Genomic DNA, 15,907 nt, shown 5'->3' with positions numbered 1-15,907 from the left:
GTAAAACAGTCTTTGAACTTTCCAGACTCTTGAACAAAGAAGGTTTATAGCTGTTAGATCAAACCCTTTTCCATCTCTACACAAAGGGCCTCAATCTTATTTACCCTTTCTGATTTTGGGCTTTTCTACCACATCTTTATGGAAATATTTTCTGATTATTTGTCTTTCCTATTGGCTCCTCTAAATGGGCACGTATTCCAGCCACATCTGTTATGTGCTGGATTGTGTTATTGTGTTTGAAGTTATGAGCAGAAACACTCACCCTCTGTGCACGTTTCCAAAATGCTTCCTTCTTATTTCATCTCAGAACAGACTGTGCCCAATCTTACTGCATTTAAAACTGCAGTGCTCTCAGTTGAGTGCTTATCATGTGCGTTCTAGGATAAATTAAATTGTGGTAGAAAACCTTCAAGTAGGAATGAAGATGCATGCTTTATGGCAAAACTCTTGTGCTGATGCCTTAGAGAAATCTTTTTTTTTTTTTTTTTGTGGAGTAGCATTCTTCATTTTGTCTGGGGTGTGCTCTGGATGAGTTGGGAGTGTTTCAAAGTGCCTCCCCTTTACTTCTCTTTAGAAAAGTCTGTTATTATCACAGGGATTCATTAACCTGTGCCCTTTAAAACTTGATCCTACATGACAATCTGTGAAACCTCTTTTTTTTTTTTTTTATTCAGCAATCATCTGACCTTCCAGAAGGTGCAACTGTGCCAGCTTTGGGTTTGTCCAATAAAGCTGTTTTTGAAGGTATGGTTAATGAGAAATAATGGTGATGGTGCTTCACGTGTAAAGTTTTTTAAATAACTGCTTTAGTGTTTGTCTTTTTTGTTAGGTCTATCATTGTGGGCTTGACTGCAAGTTTAGAAGCTAGAAGTGAAGTTGTGCAATGTGCTTGTTTGTCTGGCTGCGCCTAAATCTGGTGCTTAACAAAAATAGCACAAGTGAGAATCCTTCCTTGAATTGTCCCTTTATCTACTTTTCGTTCCTCCCCTAAACATCCCGTAATAAGCCTTGTGCAAACCCCAAATGTTCGTTCCCTGCCTTCAGTACTAGGACCCATACCCTAGAGGAAGTAACCCCACTCAGTCTGTGCAGTGCTCCCAAGAGCTTCTCCTTGTCAATTGATCTGGATGGGTTTCATACCCAGGCGCTGGGGCTCGTTGCCTTCCTGAGATGGACTTGGAAGTGTCTGGGGCAGGCTATTATTTGTATTCCCCCATCTGCTGTTCTGTTTTTTTCCGTGCTTCTCCTTGTCCCCTAGATGAGAAGTGGCTTTGTTGTACGTGAAGTAATTCATAAAACGTAATTTGGCAAAACCTGTCTTTTTTTGCTCTTTCACCTCTTTCAATCCTTCCACTGACAGAAGGAAATAAGTTCCATCTTCTAGAGCATCTTCATGCATACAATAACTAATCGCAACTGATTTCATGTGGCACATCCAGCAGTAGCACTATAAATAGAAAAACTGTCAAATTTTCCCTTATTGTCTGTTATTGTCAACCAAATGCTGTCAGCATTGATGGCTTAGGTTAAAGTGCCTTATAACTTTGTTCCTGCTTACCCTGCAGAGGAATCTTAATGGTGAACGATGATCTCAAATTAGATAAATGCTGGTATATTATTTTTTTCAAGTGGAGAAGGCAGGATGGATAAGGTGATCTCTCCTCTGCTGAATTCTCTGTACTTTATTTTTTTTTAAATGCTGTATTTAGAATGTGCTTTTGGCAAAAAGGCACTATTCCACGCCTTTGTATCTTTTTCTTAAATAATACCTTCAAAGTGAAGGATGGAGATGAATTTTAACATAACTGAGTAATTTCAGTTACTTTTAGTACTTTTGCCTAAAGCTAAAGGCTAAGCTCTTGGCAGTTTTGCTGAAGTTTGCACACTGTCGATAGACTTCTACAAGTATGGCTTTTCATGTAAGTGTCTACATGAAATCTGGAAGTTCTTCACTTGTGTCTGAGATTTTTGCTTAAAATTTTCCAGTGCAGAAGGAAAATGTTTTAACTTTGGGAAGCACAGTTTCAGAGCTCTAAGTGACTGATTCTTTCAGATATATCAAAATCTCTTCAGGAATCTCTAAAAGAGACTGTGCCAATGGAGAGGTCAGTACCATACTCGAATTGGTCCAAAGGGTGTTATTTTAACATAAATTTTTTTTTGTCTTAGTCTCATGTCCATTAAAATAACTAGATTCTAATATTTGTATTATTGTAGCTCTGGAAGTGGAGAAACCTAATTTCAAATTTTAGAAACGTATTTAGATTTTAGAAATAATAGAGGGTTTTCACTTGTATAACGTGCTCATGTTTTCCACTGTGCCAAGTATGTTCTCTATAGCTGATAAAGTCCTTGTTTTGAATAGGAGATATGCCTGTTCAACCAGCTGAGGATGAAGAAACTTTTAATACCATTTCTAATCAGTATCCTGAGATTTATTTTCAACCTTTGATCCTTACAGGTATGAGATTAATTTAGATTTTATGAAGTAGAGAATGAGATTCATTGGATATTAACTTTGAAGCATTATTTAGCTGATTGTAGATTATCCAGTACCAAATTTTGAACGTGTTGTACAAATGTCTTTTAGAACCTCCCCCAGAGGATCACTTGCTGCAGAATACTTTGTGGCCTGAAATTCAGAAGTTGTAAGTTTTCTTTCTTCTTTAATTTACTTTTTTTTTTTTCTAGAAAACTATTGTAACATTGATTTGATTTGATCTGGTCTGATCTTACAACTCTGCCTGACTTACTACCTGATTTGACTTCATGCAGTGTACACCTTGTTAAATAAATACATGCATCAAAAAATTAAGAAATTGAATAAAATGGCAGTTAGGATTTGTGTGTCTTAAAGCTGTGTTTCACTAGTTGTACACGTGAGTTTTTTCATGTTTTAGCACAAAGCTATTCTTCTGAATTTGTAATGATCAGACTTGTCCCTTTGGGTTTTTGTCTTTTGGAGGTCTGCGTAGGGCACAGATCCCTGTTTTTCCCTCCTTGTACCAAGAAAATAGTAACTTCTCTAGTCTGCTGTAGGGAGCTATTGCTCTGGAATATGATACGCTCTTTGCATGCTTTAACCTTGGTTTATGTCTGTCTGCTCAGTGCATCTACTTAAAACGTTGCCCATACTGAAGGTCTCACAGTGTAAGGAATTTTCTGCTTCTTTCTGCTTCATGGCCGACTTTGCAGATCAAGTCTGTCTTTCTGGTGTGGATGTAGTGCCACTGCTAAAGGTTGAAGTATCAAATAAGGAGCTTTCCCCTAAAGGCTAACAAAGTTATAAGATGCAATAGGTGGAAACAGAGCTGAAACAGGTTGTGGCTAGTGGTGGAGCAAAGTGGTGAATGTTGAGTAAGATGTTTACAGACCCAGTTTGGGTGTTGAATGCTGACAGGGTAGGTTATGGATTGCAAAGATAATAGGTCCTGCCAATAATTGTTTTGAGGTGGCATGGTTTTACAATTCTTCTACAGTTTTTTGTTTCTTCTATTCTGAGATTCACCTTAAGTAGTGATTTCATAACAATTTGCAAATGAAGATTTGTAACCTGTTTGTTCATTCAGGGTCTCAGTAACATGAATTGCAGTCTTCAAAGTTCTCGTACTTGCAGGCCTCACCCAGAAGAGCTGGTCTTAGCTATGTGTTGCTGCCTCTAACCTTTGCCAGCTTAATCAAATTTTTTTTCTTGTCTGGCTCTTGCTCATATCAGTTCTTTGAACCTCTCAGTGCGGTTGCAAATGGCAGTGCTAGGGAGTTGAGAGGAACTGGAGGGGATAATGCAAAAAGGTTTTTCAACTGCAGCTTTTGCAAGACAGTTTTAAGAGAGTTTAGTTAGCAATGCTGCTCTGGAAGCAGAGACGTGAATAGGAAACTGAATATTTATATGTATTGGGCAGCATTCGTATTTCTGATCTTGATTCTACAGCACAAAAGCATGAATCATTTCAAGCTCTTACAGGTTTACTTATGCGAATCTCCTGAAACAGTGGTCCTGAGCAGAAACAAAAATGTTGAGCCTTTGCTGATAACTACATTTACCTTTGTGCATTTTTTTAAAAAAAACTTCTAGCAGTTTTATGACTTTATTTGGAAGGGAAATAAAAAAAAAAAGGGGGGGGGGGGAACGGGATGAGAGCCTGCAAGTTGCTTTCATTTGACTGAATAGGAGGTTTTGTAGGAGGTCAGCTTTACCTTCAACTGGGCATTTAATCTTCTTTGAATACTTTTAAACACTTCTACTGCCAGGGAAGCTGGCCAAAATTAGACTGTATCTGTACATTTTGTAATTACCAATTGTTCTGTTAAATGTCTCTCCTGTGCATGCTGTGGCCGCTAATGTGGCCGCTTACATAAGTAGTGAAAAGGGGACAAGGCAAAAATTTTTCTTCATTTGCCTTTGACAGTTCTCAACATCTAATACGGTGTTAATCCTTGATACTCTGTTACAGGAATACTGGCTATCAACTCTTCTATTCTCCATTCAGTAAAATATCCTATATTTTATGATTGTCTTCAGGTGACTGATTTGAACAGTTTTTCCTCTGTTTTTAGAGAAACTGCTAATGATAGCAATTCCTTTGTGCAAAGGCAACAAGATGTAGAATGTCTATAGACTTTCAATTTTTTTTTCCTCAGGATAATCTTGAAAGAAGTAACACGAAATCACATAATGCAGATTTCAGGTTGCCATAGCAGCAGAAAAACAGCATGAGGAACTGACTTGCTAAAAATAGCTTGTTTGTTATTGACATTTGTGTATTCCCAGCTATAACTCAACACCAGATTTTGAAGGATTAGTGTTTGGTGTTGATAACTGGTTGAGTGGGTTTTAGTATGAAGAACTTGATGAATTTTTTACATAATCTGATAACTTTAAAATAAAAATATGATAAATCCTCTGAGAGTATGCTAATCTTTATCTGCTTGGAAAATTACCATAGAGTGTTTATATGCAGTATGTACCCCTCGTATAATACACTGGGAAGTCTTGAGAGATCCTTTTCAACAGTAGAAAATTACTGTAATCATTTGTCTGGAAACTTTGAATGTCCAGTCAACTTACCTGTGCATAAAAAACGTTATGAATTACACATTGCTAAGGCAAAATCGCTTGTGGCTGGAAATGTCACATCATTATTCATTCATGCAGTTGCTTCTCTCTCCATTCTGAAGCTTTTTTGTGCTGTGTTACATAAGGGAGAGATCAGATTGAATGCGTGGGGGCGGAGGATGGGGCTGTACTGGGGCTTCTGTACTTGCAATCTTCATCTTTAATGAAGTCACACTTCAGCGATCTCTCAAGTGAGCCCCTGCTTTTAGAGATGCATGTTATAGTTCAGTTTGTTATTTACGTATTTACTTGGGGGTGGGGGTTGTATCACCTTCAGCCTTCTAGGGATTGCGTGAAACTAAATGGCGCAAACTGTCACTTGTTCACAGCGTTGCTGTAAGCTTTGGGGATTGGTTTGGGGGAGTGAAGCTGTGGCTGATGGTGTCCAACCATCGTAGCAGTGGGAGGCTCCTTCCTCTCTTCTCTTCCTTTTCATCCCTTCCCCCGGTTTGCAGGGTTCTGCCCTCGAGGCTTAGGAGACAACTCTGTTCTGATTTAGCTCTACAGAGGTGGACAGTTCTCAGAACGACTTCCTTGGTCAGCAGCGTTGCAAAGACGTCGTTACATGGGATTGATGTTCATGGGATTTTACTTGCAGCCAAAACAGCCATCTGTTTAAATGACAAATTACTGTCTGTATCTGTTGAACGGAGTCCAGAAGAGTAGCTGCTGGATATATCCCACAGACAGACTCCCACACTCGTGTCTGAAGTTTGGGCATGCGCTGCCTTTTTATGAAGAGTAACCGTGCCCAGACTGTCTGGGGGGAGAGGGACGGGTGGCTGTGCTTAATTGGAATGTTAATTTGCTAATCTGATCGTGTCTTATAATGATGAAGTTACGTGCTTCTTCCTCTCGCCCTGCTACCAGTAGGAGTTTTATCATAATGCTTACCTTTAAGGCAGATTTCTGGAGGCTACTGTGTATTGAAAACTATTAAAAGTCTGGTTCCTTGAACAGAAAAAAAAACATTTCTTCCATGAAAAGTATACTTTCAATGAAATTCAGTGAAGGAAAAATAACCTGTGGAATAACTTGTGAAGCAAGTCTGCAGTTGCTTTGCTTTTATCTCATGTAATGTAGTACTGCAGAGCATTTAACAGTAACATTTTGAGCTTCTGCACACCGCTTTGCTTTTGTTAAATAGAGGCATTAAAATCTAATCTTTCTCCTTAAAAGAAAATAAGACCTAAGATAACATCTTTTTGCAAAGTCACACGGTCAGGACTATCATAGGTCAGACCGAGAGCCTATATAGATCAGTGTTATCTCCAGTGAAGACAGTGGCAGTAGGAGATGCTGTTTGCAGGGGTGTAGGAGCACTATTTACGCAGCCTTCCGAAGAAGGAGAGGACAGCTGCACGTAAGCAGGCACCCAAACGAAAGTTGTTCTCTGGAGTGTTCTCCCAGCTTAGCTGTTTTCAGTCCAGGAGCTTCTCAAGCTGAATATGCATTTTTGTCTTGTTTCAACAACACTCACTTGTTTTCTCTTCCATACACTTTTGTAGGCCTGCTTGAATCAATGTAAAATTGCAACTCTCTTGATACCCTACCTCACAGAGGTCAGCAAGTGTGAAGAATCCTCCTAGCTATTTTTGGTAGTAGAAAAACCAACAAAAACTTGGTTTCCCATCCAACCCTTGTGTTTTTTGCAGATCAGCTTTGTTACCCCTGTCATATTCTCCAGGCAGAGGAAGTCTAGCCTACTTGATTGCTGCCTGTGCAGAAGTAACAATCTCTGAGTATAAGGCCATGAGGAGAAATAACCAGATTCTGGTGCCTCTGTACTTGATGACACTGAAAACAGTGTCCTTACGTCATCTTTGTTAAGAAGGATGCTGGAAAAGCTAGAAAAGAGGGAGGAGACTCCATGTGAGACTGACCACGTACAAAGGTCATTTACCTCTTGTTAACAGGGATTTCTGTATTATTCCTTGCATATTTGTGTAGGCAAGTTGCATGGTCTAGATTTTATCCTATAATTGTTATACCTTTGCTCAGAACAGAAAGGGAAATGCTTCCATAGGTGCTAGAAAGCAAAACCTCTCTGCAGGAACTAGTATTTAGCTGATATTTTTCTACTGTTTCTAGATGTTCGTAATTTTATTCTGCTTCCAGCCTGTTTTGTGACTAATTGCAATTTTTGTTAGCCTGTGTTGTTTTTCTGTTTATTAGTTAAACTAAGAGAATTTGTGTAAAGATCTTTGTGAAGCTTTTTTTTTTTTTAGTTTTCTTCTTCTGATGTGATTCTTGTCCTCTAACTCAGAAATCTTTCAGTATTTCACAGAGCAGGCATCCTTTAGCTGAGTGTTTGCGGTGTATTTATTTTGTGATCTTCAAATACGTGGCTTCTGATTTTTATCAGTAATGTTAAAATTGCTCTACAAGAAAATAAGAATGCATTAAATGCTGTCTTTGTCTGATTTGTTAATCACTGCAGTAGTGTCTGCATTGTTGGCGCTTTAGGACTGTGGAATAGGCTGGAGAGATTGTTCTGTAGACAGTTCCTAAGCATGAAAGAATTTATGCAGATGTTTAAATTGAATGCAGAGCATTATTAGGAATTATTTCGGATGCAGTACAGAAAGTGGTGGGATGCTCCTGGTTTGTACCTTTCTTTTTTGCAAAGGGATTGAAATTAACATAAAAGCCTTGATGCATATTACAAACATGACTGTGATGTGTTAAATATCTTTTCACATTTATTTCAGATATGGACATGGATATGAAATTTTCTGTGTTGCTTGCAATAATTCAAACACTATAATTGCCTCAGCATGTAAGGTAAGAAAAGATTCTAGCACCATCTAGTGAAAAGTGCTGTCATATTTCTCAGGCTGACAGAGCAGGTGTCAGAATTCAGTTTGAGCTGAATCTGCTCTGAATGTGAAAGATTTTGTATAAGTAACAGTTGCCTTGCAAAGGTGAGAGCGAATACAGAAATTGTATTATTCATAAATGATATGTAGTTCATTCGGAGATATTAGTAAGATGAATTCTAACAAATACAGGTATAAAACATTTTTATTGATACGTTGTCAACTCTGATAGAAAGTAGTGAAACAAAATTTTGCAGAGACAACATTCCAACTCCGTTGTAAGCCTTAAAGTAAGCCCCTTAATATTTTAGTATATTGAGACGTGTGATTCTTATATTTGCTTTCTTTAATTCTCACTGATATTTTTTCAAAGGCTTCTAAAAAAGAACATGCAGCAATTATTTTGTGGAGCACTACTTCTTGGAAGAAACTACAGAGTTTGTCATTTCACAATCTGACTGTTACTCAGCTGGCATTTTCTCCTAATGACCAATTTTTATTAGCAGTTTCTAGAGACAGGAATTGGTCACTGTGGAGGAAACAGGACTCAGAGTCAGGTAAGTTATGTGAAATGGATATATTCATTTGAGAATTCTAAGATTTGTTCAACATTTTTGGCTTAAAATATTTGAAAGAGACTTGGTTAAAAATAAATAAATAAATAAATGGACGTTTTCCTTACAACTTTTAAGAATTAATAGTGGTATAAGTTCCTGTGGTTTTAGGAACAGCAATTAATGGTGTGTAGAAACGCTAGAAAAGGTAGAAAAGGATATAATCAGGCAGTAAATGACATTTAATTGATGGACATAATGAGGTCTGCTGCTTGTCCTCCAGCCTTCTGCTTGTGATTGTGCACTTCTGAAATCATGTATATGTGCCGGAGCGTAATGTCTGAATTTCAAACTGGTATTCTGCCATGCAAAACCTTTGCCTTGGTGTTCTGTGCAGGCTAGGCTAGAAGGTTCATAATTATACTGGTGTCCCACATAGTACTGTCTTATCCCTTTTTGCAGGGCATGACTCTTTGACACTCTTGACAGGATTAATTTCTATCCTTGGTGTGGGTTTCTCATAATCCTACACAATTGATTAATTTGACTAGGGCTGGCTCTGTCTGTAAAATAGAGCAGACAGTAAAGATTCCATTTACTTTGTCGTTAGGACTTTCAGCCTTGTAAAATCATGAGGAGGTTGCTATTGAACACTTCGATGGATTCCTTGAACAGATGCTTGTGCTTAAACGATTATCATTGCACTGTTGACTTAGTAGCGCATAAACACTACTGGGCTCTTATAAGGTTACTGAGCTCTGTAGATTTTTTCTAGACTTGGCAATGAGTTTTGGCCCCATCAGACTGTGTCTGGTTGTGTTCTGGCTTGAGATTTCTGTTCTATTCATGCTTCTATTCTAAAGCCTGGCATATTGTTCACAGTAGTTACACAATGTTTTGGGTTAAGTAGTACAAATTCATGTAAGAAGTAAGTAGAGGAAACCCTCTTTTCATCTGTTCATCGATAACTTTTCTGTCTACAAAGAACATTGTTATAAGTATAAAGCAAAACTGCTTCTATTGTCATCCCAACAAGTGGTTATTCAGCGTCTGTGTTCCAAAATGACAGTACTTCCTGCTTAGGAAAAGCTTTCCTACTTAGTGATCTGCTAATCAGATTTATTGCCTGATTGTATGTATAGTGAAATGGCAGCCAGTCTCTTTGGGAGCAGATTAGGATTGGATCATTATGATTTGAGTTCTCGGGGTTTTACTGGTAAATAGTAACTGTAATGAGATTGTTGGTGTGTATGTGTACACACAGTAAAAGTTACTCTATACTAAGGCTTTTGAAGTCAGTGTTATTAAAATCGTCCAAAGAACTTCGATGTCTTATGCTTGGAATTAATTTCTTTTGAAATAGCTAAGTGTGTAAAAGATACTGTTCCCACTGTTTTCATGCTGTAAGGGCTGAGTGGTGTGGTCTTAAACCAGTAGTAATTATGGTTGTGTGATTAACGTACTCCCAATTGCTTTAAAGATGAGTGGAATAATGTCCAGCTATTCCTTCAGTTCTCACTATAATAAGTGAGGGTAACAGTTATTTTTAATAAGCAAAGTAGTTGAAGCAAGGGTTTTTTCCTCTCTGTGCTTTATTCCAGGCCCAGTTTTCAGTTGCTGTGCATACACAGACAAAAATACAGCTGTTCACAGTCGAATCATTTGGTCCTGTGATTGGACACCAGATAGCAAGTATTTTGTTACTGGCAGTCGAGACAAAAAGGTAATTAATATAAAAGAAATTTTAAAAGCCCAGAATTATTTATATATAAATATATATAAATATATATATATAAATATATTTTAGGTTAGCAAATACTATGTTCTCATGGGCCCATAATTTATAAAAACAAAAAGCTTGTAGTGTGTGTTACCACAAAGATCATGGAGATTTTCATATGCTAAATAAAGTGCTTGAATATGTATGTACAAAACAATGGGCTGTCAGTTGGACTTTCTCCCATCTGAACTTCACACAGTAAGATAAGCATATGTCACATAACTCTTATGGGACTCTACTTAAGGTTTTCTTTTTTTTGTAATAGAATGTTTGTTATTAGTATATTTAATCCAATCAAGCAGACTTTCTAAAAGTTGATTTTCATAAACATAAATTTGTGACTGTTTTAGTAGTCATCCCCTTTTTTCTGTGCTCTGAGAGCATTTAACTACATAATTACTTAATTCCTTTGTGAATACATTTACAAAAAGAATGAGGTGAAACTTCCTAGATGATTCTCTTTCTAACAGGTCATTATCTGGGGCCAGTGCGATTTATCTATGACAGCTGAAGGGAATATGCTGGATTCAATCAAGCCTTGTTCAACAGTACTGGATGCCAGGGATTCTGTTACTGCCGTTAGTATCAGCCGTGTGCTAACTCCTGATGGAAGGTATTGCTGTTTTCTATAATGCCATTTTACATTTAACTTGAAATTAGTATTCATGTTTTTTTTCCCTTTAGTCAATTTTCTGTGACTAAACAGCTCCTAAAATTTAACTGTCAAATATTTTGACCATTCTTTTGGATTAATTAACTTTCCTTTCTTCTTTCCCAACCTTTTCCAGGTACACAGTAATTTCTTCAAACAGTGTAACAAGAAAGGGAGGGGAGGGCAAGAGGGAAGGGCTAATGCATCTGAAACACATTCATTCTTCTACAATATTGACTGGTCTGATGCTGTAATGACCTCATTATGACTGTTGTATTTTTTTTTTATTCTAACCAAATATATTTTGCAGGTTTCTGCTTTGTTCATTTTTATGAAGAAGCTCTGATTTAAACTTTTTTTTTTCATGAGAAACTATGTATTGAATTGAAGGGCAAGGTGCAACACACCATCTTTGAGTGCTAGGTCTTTCTGGCTTGCATTAGAGCAAGCTTTGCTGAACTGCCTACTATAGTCTCTTAGAAATAATGTGTTTGTTCTCTCGATAGGTATATTGTTGCAGTAGGTTTAGAGAATGGGAATATTATCTTGTACACATGGAAGCAGAGTGGGCAAGAACCAGCACTAGCTGATTGGACTAAATGCACTGAGATGGATAACAGGTATGTCTTTTGAAGTAACTTAGCAGCAAGGAAGTGTTCCTATTGAGACTGGTAGTGCTGGAGTTCTGTTCTTATATCATAAAATGATATGAAACTGCTTTACTTTTATATCAGAATTTGTTATCCTTCTAGGAAAAGGCTGATCTCTGAAAGCCTACAGGTGTTTTTATCAAAACCCAGAAAAAAAAAATAAACAAACATGAAACACACAAGGGGGGAGGATAAACTCCAGAATACTTTGTGCTGTGTAAACGGTCTGAGAAATATTACCCCTTCATTGGCTTAAAGCTCCATTTAAAAAAAAAAAATGTTGTTAACCATAAAATAAGATGATAGAAAACACTGAAGGGGGAAGAAAGATTCACTGTCTATGTACGTCAGTAAAGCATTTTGGAGTGGATGACAGAAAGTTTTCTTTAGCAGTTTCTAGCAGAAACCAAAGGAATGTTAAGCTGTATGTGGTGCTGCTATGGTGACAGAGAAAATCTCTGCGGAGAGACTTTGAATATTTCATTTGGAGCATTTTCTTAGATTCTTTGTGGCATCTGGCATTGATAGTACCAGAAATGAAAGTTGATGGTGACTTTGGCCTGTGTGTACTTGAAGTGAATTCAAAAGAGACACCAAATGACAGGAAGTTGCAGACGAAAAGCCAGAAATCTGTCATATCTCAATAAATGAGATGCTAGACCTGCAGCTTAATGTGGTAAAACTTGAAATCAATAGCTGTTTAAATTATTGATGAGTGAGAGGATAAAATGTCACTGGTACTCGAGGCCCTACTTATTTTAAGAACTTAATACCTGCTGGTTGTCACAAGTCAGTTTTTTCTCAGTTGGTAGTGTTAAGAGTACTAATTATATAAATGTTGATGTTTACAGTCACATACCCAACTGTGCTTGACATTTTGCAGTTATGTATGGATTTCTTTTTGTTGCAGCCAAAGTCATGCTCTTGCTGTGAAACGTTTGTGTTGGAGACATCATGAGGGCAGAGCTGGACATAATGATCAGAAAAACAGCGAATGGTTGCAGCTTGCAAGTTGTGGAGCTGATCACTGTGTTAAAATATTCAACGTCAACAGATTTGCTCTTTAGAAAAAACAGCAGGCCTGTCTGTGCAAAATGGGTTCACAACATTTTATTTCAACTTTGTTTAACCATATTGATTTTTGAATTCTGTTTTCTGCTGTGGAGAGTGAAACATCTGAAATGTAACTTATTAAAGCATTTTTCATGGTTGTTTAAAACGCCAAATATTTTTCTAATTTTGTAGTTCCAGGAATGTGAAGTATTTGATATAGTTTGGTTGGTGAATATCTTGGAACTCAGAGAGAGAAGGTGGGCTAGGGCACAGAAGAACAATAATGAGATGGCTTTGTTCACTGTGACTCTGGGGTTGATGGGAAGTTGCTAGTGCTTGGGTTCTTCTGTGCTTGAGGTTATAAGTGGAGTACTGAATTGTTCTGAGCACCTTATTCCTATTAAATGCAACTGTTGGTTAGCCTGCCAGTGCTGACACTGTGTGTTTAAACATCTGTAGTTAACCAGAGATAAGAGTTATGCAGCTTTGTTCAACTCTTAGACTAGCCTACTCCTACTTTAGAAGGAGTAGATTGTCTTTATGCTTGGAGTGGTCTGCTTGTTTGTTTTTCCTATCAAGTGGGGCTTAAAGCCTAACTTGCAGGCAACTTAAATCTTCTTCTATCTCCTCTGTGTACCTGTGAACCTTTCCCATGCAGACGGCTATAGAAGAGCCACCTCTTTCGTTGCTTCCTCTACAATTTGGGCTGGAAAAGCTTACAAATATTAGTAGGCAGGAGCTGAAAGGTGGCAACTGTTCCCTTATATTACCTACTACTAACTCTTCCTGGCTCTTCTACTGACTCTTCCTGGCTTTTGAGAGTTCTGTTGAGAGGCTGAGCGGGTTAACTTAACAGTCTAATTGTACTGTAATTAGCATAGAATGATGGTAGATGGTGAGTACTTCAAAAAGGATGCCTTTGCCCTCAGCATGTCTGTCTCTGATTCCAAAGTCTAATTAGAAATTAGTTAAACTTTGGGGTTGAAATGATTTTTGTTCTAGAACCAATTGCTACCCAAACTGGTAGTGCAGAAATAAATTGGAATTGTGTTTTACTGTGTTGCATCTTTAGCTAAAGAATACAGTGTGGACCAAACTCTTTTCAGAATAATTATAATTTATGTTTTAAAGGGGTTTTATATTTTATCTTTTTATTTTCAATTCTATTTTTCAGCATTTAACAAAAAAAGCAATTCTTTAAAATGTCTTAGGTGCATTAAAGCCCTACACCTTAATAAAGATGCTTTGCTATATTCATTTTATTTGTGGTACCCAGTGCTTACCTCACATGCGTATTTTAAACACTTTATTAAAGTATCTTGTCCAAGAATTCTTAAACCCAGACTGTATCCTGACAAAAGCAAGATATAACTTACTATTCATGAGGCTTCATAATGTTGCCAAAAATGGAACTTTATGTCACAATTGTAATTCAGTATCTTACACTTGGTACTTGAATTTGATGATAATACTAGATAATAATTTTCAATACTTGTTATGTCTTGCCATGAGGCTTCTCTTGCCTACAGGGAAAAGCGAATCATAATATAATTGTCCCTCACTTGTATTTTGTGCTGTCATTAAGCAAACTGTTTTTACCTATACCAATGTTGTTGTTAAACAAGCATCAGCTATTACATGATTTAGTAAACCATTCCATTATACCTGGGATTTTTGTGGCTCAGTCGTATGGAAGAGTATACCTCATTTTTCCAACTTTAAATAGATCAGACTTCATCTCCACAGTTTAACTGTTTGTAACAGACACTTTTTATTTTCAGTTGTTAGAGGTTATCAGGAGAGTTGCACATAATATTTTTTTTAAAAGTGCAGCTTTCTTTGTTTACATTATAACTTTCCTGTGCATTTAGTTGGCCTGACTTTTATGTATGCCTTTATCTTCTCAGCAAATCAACTGTAGTCTTCTTAAACCAGCATGTAAATCAGCACCTGGTTCAGATACTGATTTCATTATCTCAGCTCATATCAGAAAACTATTTGGATCAACATAAGCGTGATACAAAGGAAAAGTCAGTGTAATTTTAGAGGTCATTTTGGGGATAACACTGGGCTGCCTAATGAAGAATAGGGTTCTTTATGAAGAATAGGGTTCTTTAAACAGCAAAGTAGTACGCTTTATAATAAAGTCCCTAAAGAATTTCTGGTTTGCTTGGTTTCTTTATTTAAAAAAAAAAAAGAGAACAGCAAGCATTTGCCAGACACTGACTGTAGTCACTCTATTTCATTATTCTTGTTTTATTGATTTTGTAAATACTGCTGGAATAAAGTGCCTTCTTGCTATATTTCCTTCTTGTTGCAAAAATTCAATTATTTTGGAAGAATCTACTGTTGGTTTTTGTCCACTTGAGTGGCTGTCGCTTTTATTTGCTATATTTTTCCATTTATATGTTTTTTCCTTTTTCTATTCTTGCTGAGAGACACATTTTCATACGTTAAAATAGTACATACAGTCATGAATAATTTCATACACTTTTAAAAAAAAAGTTATGGCTTTAGTCATATTTACCTTACTCACCTGATCATAGCCTTGTTTACCTACCAACATCTCCAACCAGTATATGTATCCATTTTTATTTCTGCATTTTCTTCACTGTTGCCCTGGTCACTGCTGTTCCTCTGTTGTGAGGTGCCATGCCTCTTTCCATTCCTACACATCCTTTTTTCTTAAAATTCATTTATGGCTCATGGCTTTCCTTAAATGAAAGCTCTTGTTGGTCTCAGGTGTTCTTTTGGAAGATGGAGTTAGCCTCTATACTTTTGCAAGTTGCTTGTATCTCTTTATAGCAGATAGTTTGATGTCATACAATAAAATAAGAAGTAAATTTGATCTTCTTTCTTCCAATTTACCTTCAAGACTGTCATATAGGCTCTGCCAATTCTAATCTTAGGAGGCTCCAACTTTTCATGACACAGCCTCCCTTATTTCATTTGTTTTCCCTTAACAATGTGACTGTGTGCAGTGGTCAGAGGTAAAAACTTGTCTGGAACTCATGGTGCTCCCCATCTTTGCATTACTTGTTCCTGCCAGCACTTAAATAAGGCTTAGTGACACTGTTGCGGTGATGAAAAGCCAGAGGCAAATGGTACGTGACAAAATGCAGCCATCTATAGCAGCCTAATCCTCCATATGAATTTTCTAACTCTGGTTACAACTTCTGAGTTTCTGTTTTCGTTTCTGTTATCAGACTGGACAAGGGCAGTGTGCTTATTTTAAATCCCAGTGGTCTAGCAGCATACAAAGCTAATGTGACATCCCTTATAA

The 15,907-nt window shown here is 37.2% G+C and overlaps 1 protein-coding gene across 1 annotated transcript in view; it reads left to right on the top strand.

Moving 5' to 3' along the window:
- Positions 1-14,934, top strand: part of ELP2 (elongator acetyltransferase complex subunit 2) — a 35,411-nt gene extending 20,477 nt beyond the window's left edge. Inside the window, exons 14-22 of the mRNA XM_080580427.1 lie at positions 675-744; positions 2,366-2,461; positions 2,591-2,648; positions 7,828-7,900; positions 8,309-8,492; positions 10,091-10,212; positions 10,740-10,882; positions 11,428-11,541; positions 12,482-14,934. Coding sequence (XP_080436553.1) covers positions 675-744; positions 2,366-2,461; positions 2,591-2,648; positions 7,828-7,900; positions 8,309-8,492; positions 10,091-10,212; positions 10,740-10,882; positions 11,428-11,541; positions 12,482-12,638 — 1,017 coding nt within the window. The 3' untranslated portion in view covers positions 12,639-14,934. The remainder of the gene's footprint in view (positions 1-674; positions 745-2,365; positions 2,462-2,590; positions 2,649-7,827; positions 7,901-8,308; positions 8,493-10,090; positions 10,213-10,739; positions 10,883-11,427; positions 11,542-12,481) is intronic.
- The last annotated feature ends 973 nt before the right edge of the window (positions 14,935-15,907 follow it).

The sequence above is a fragment of the Anser brachyrhynchus genome (genome assembly GCF_964034855.1).
Source record: "Anser brachyrhynchus genome assembly, chromosome: 2".
NCBI classification, from domain to species: Eukaryota; Metazoa; Chordata; class Aves; order Anseriformes; family Anatidae; genus Anser; species Anser brachyrhynchus.
The sequence above is the reverse complement of the archived record's forward strand: the minus strand, read 5'-3'. Positions and strand labels throughout refer to the sequence as shown.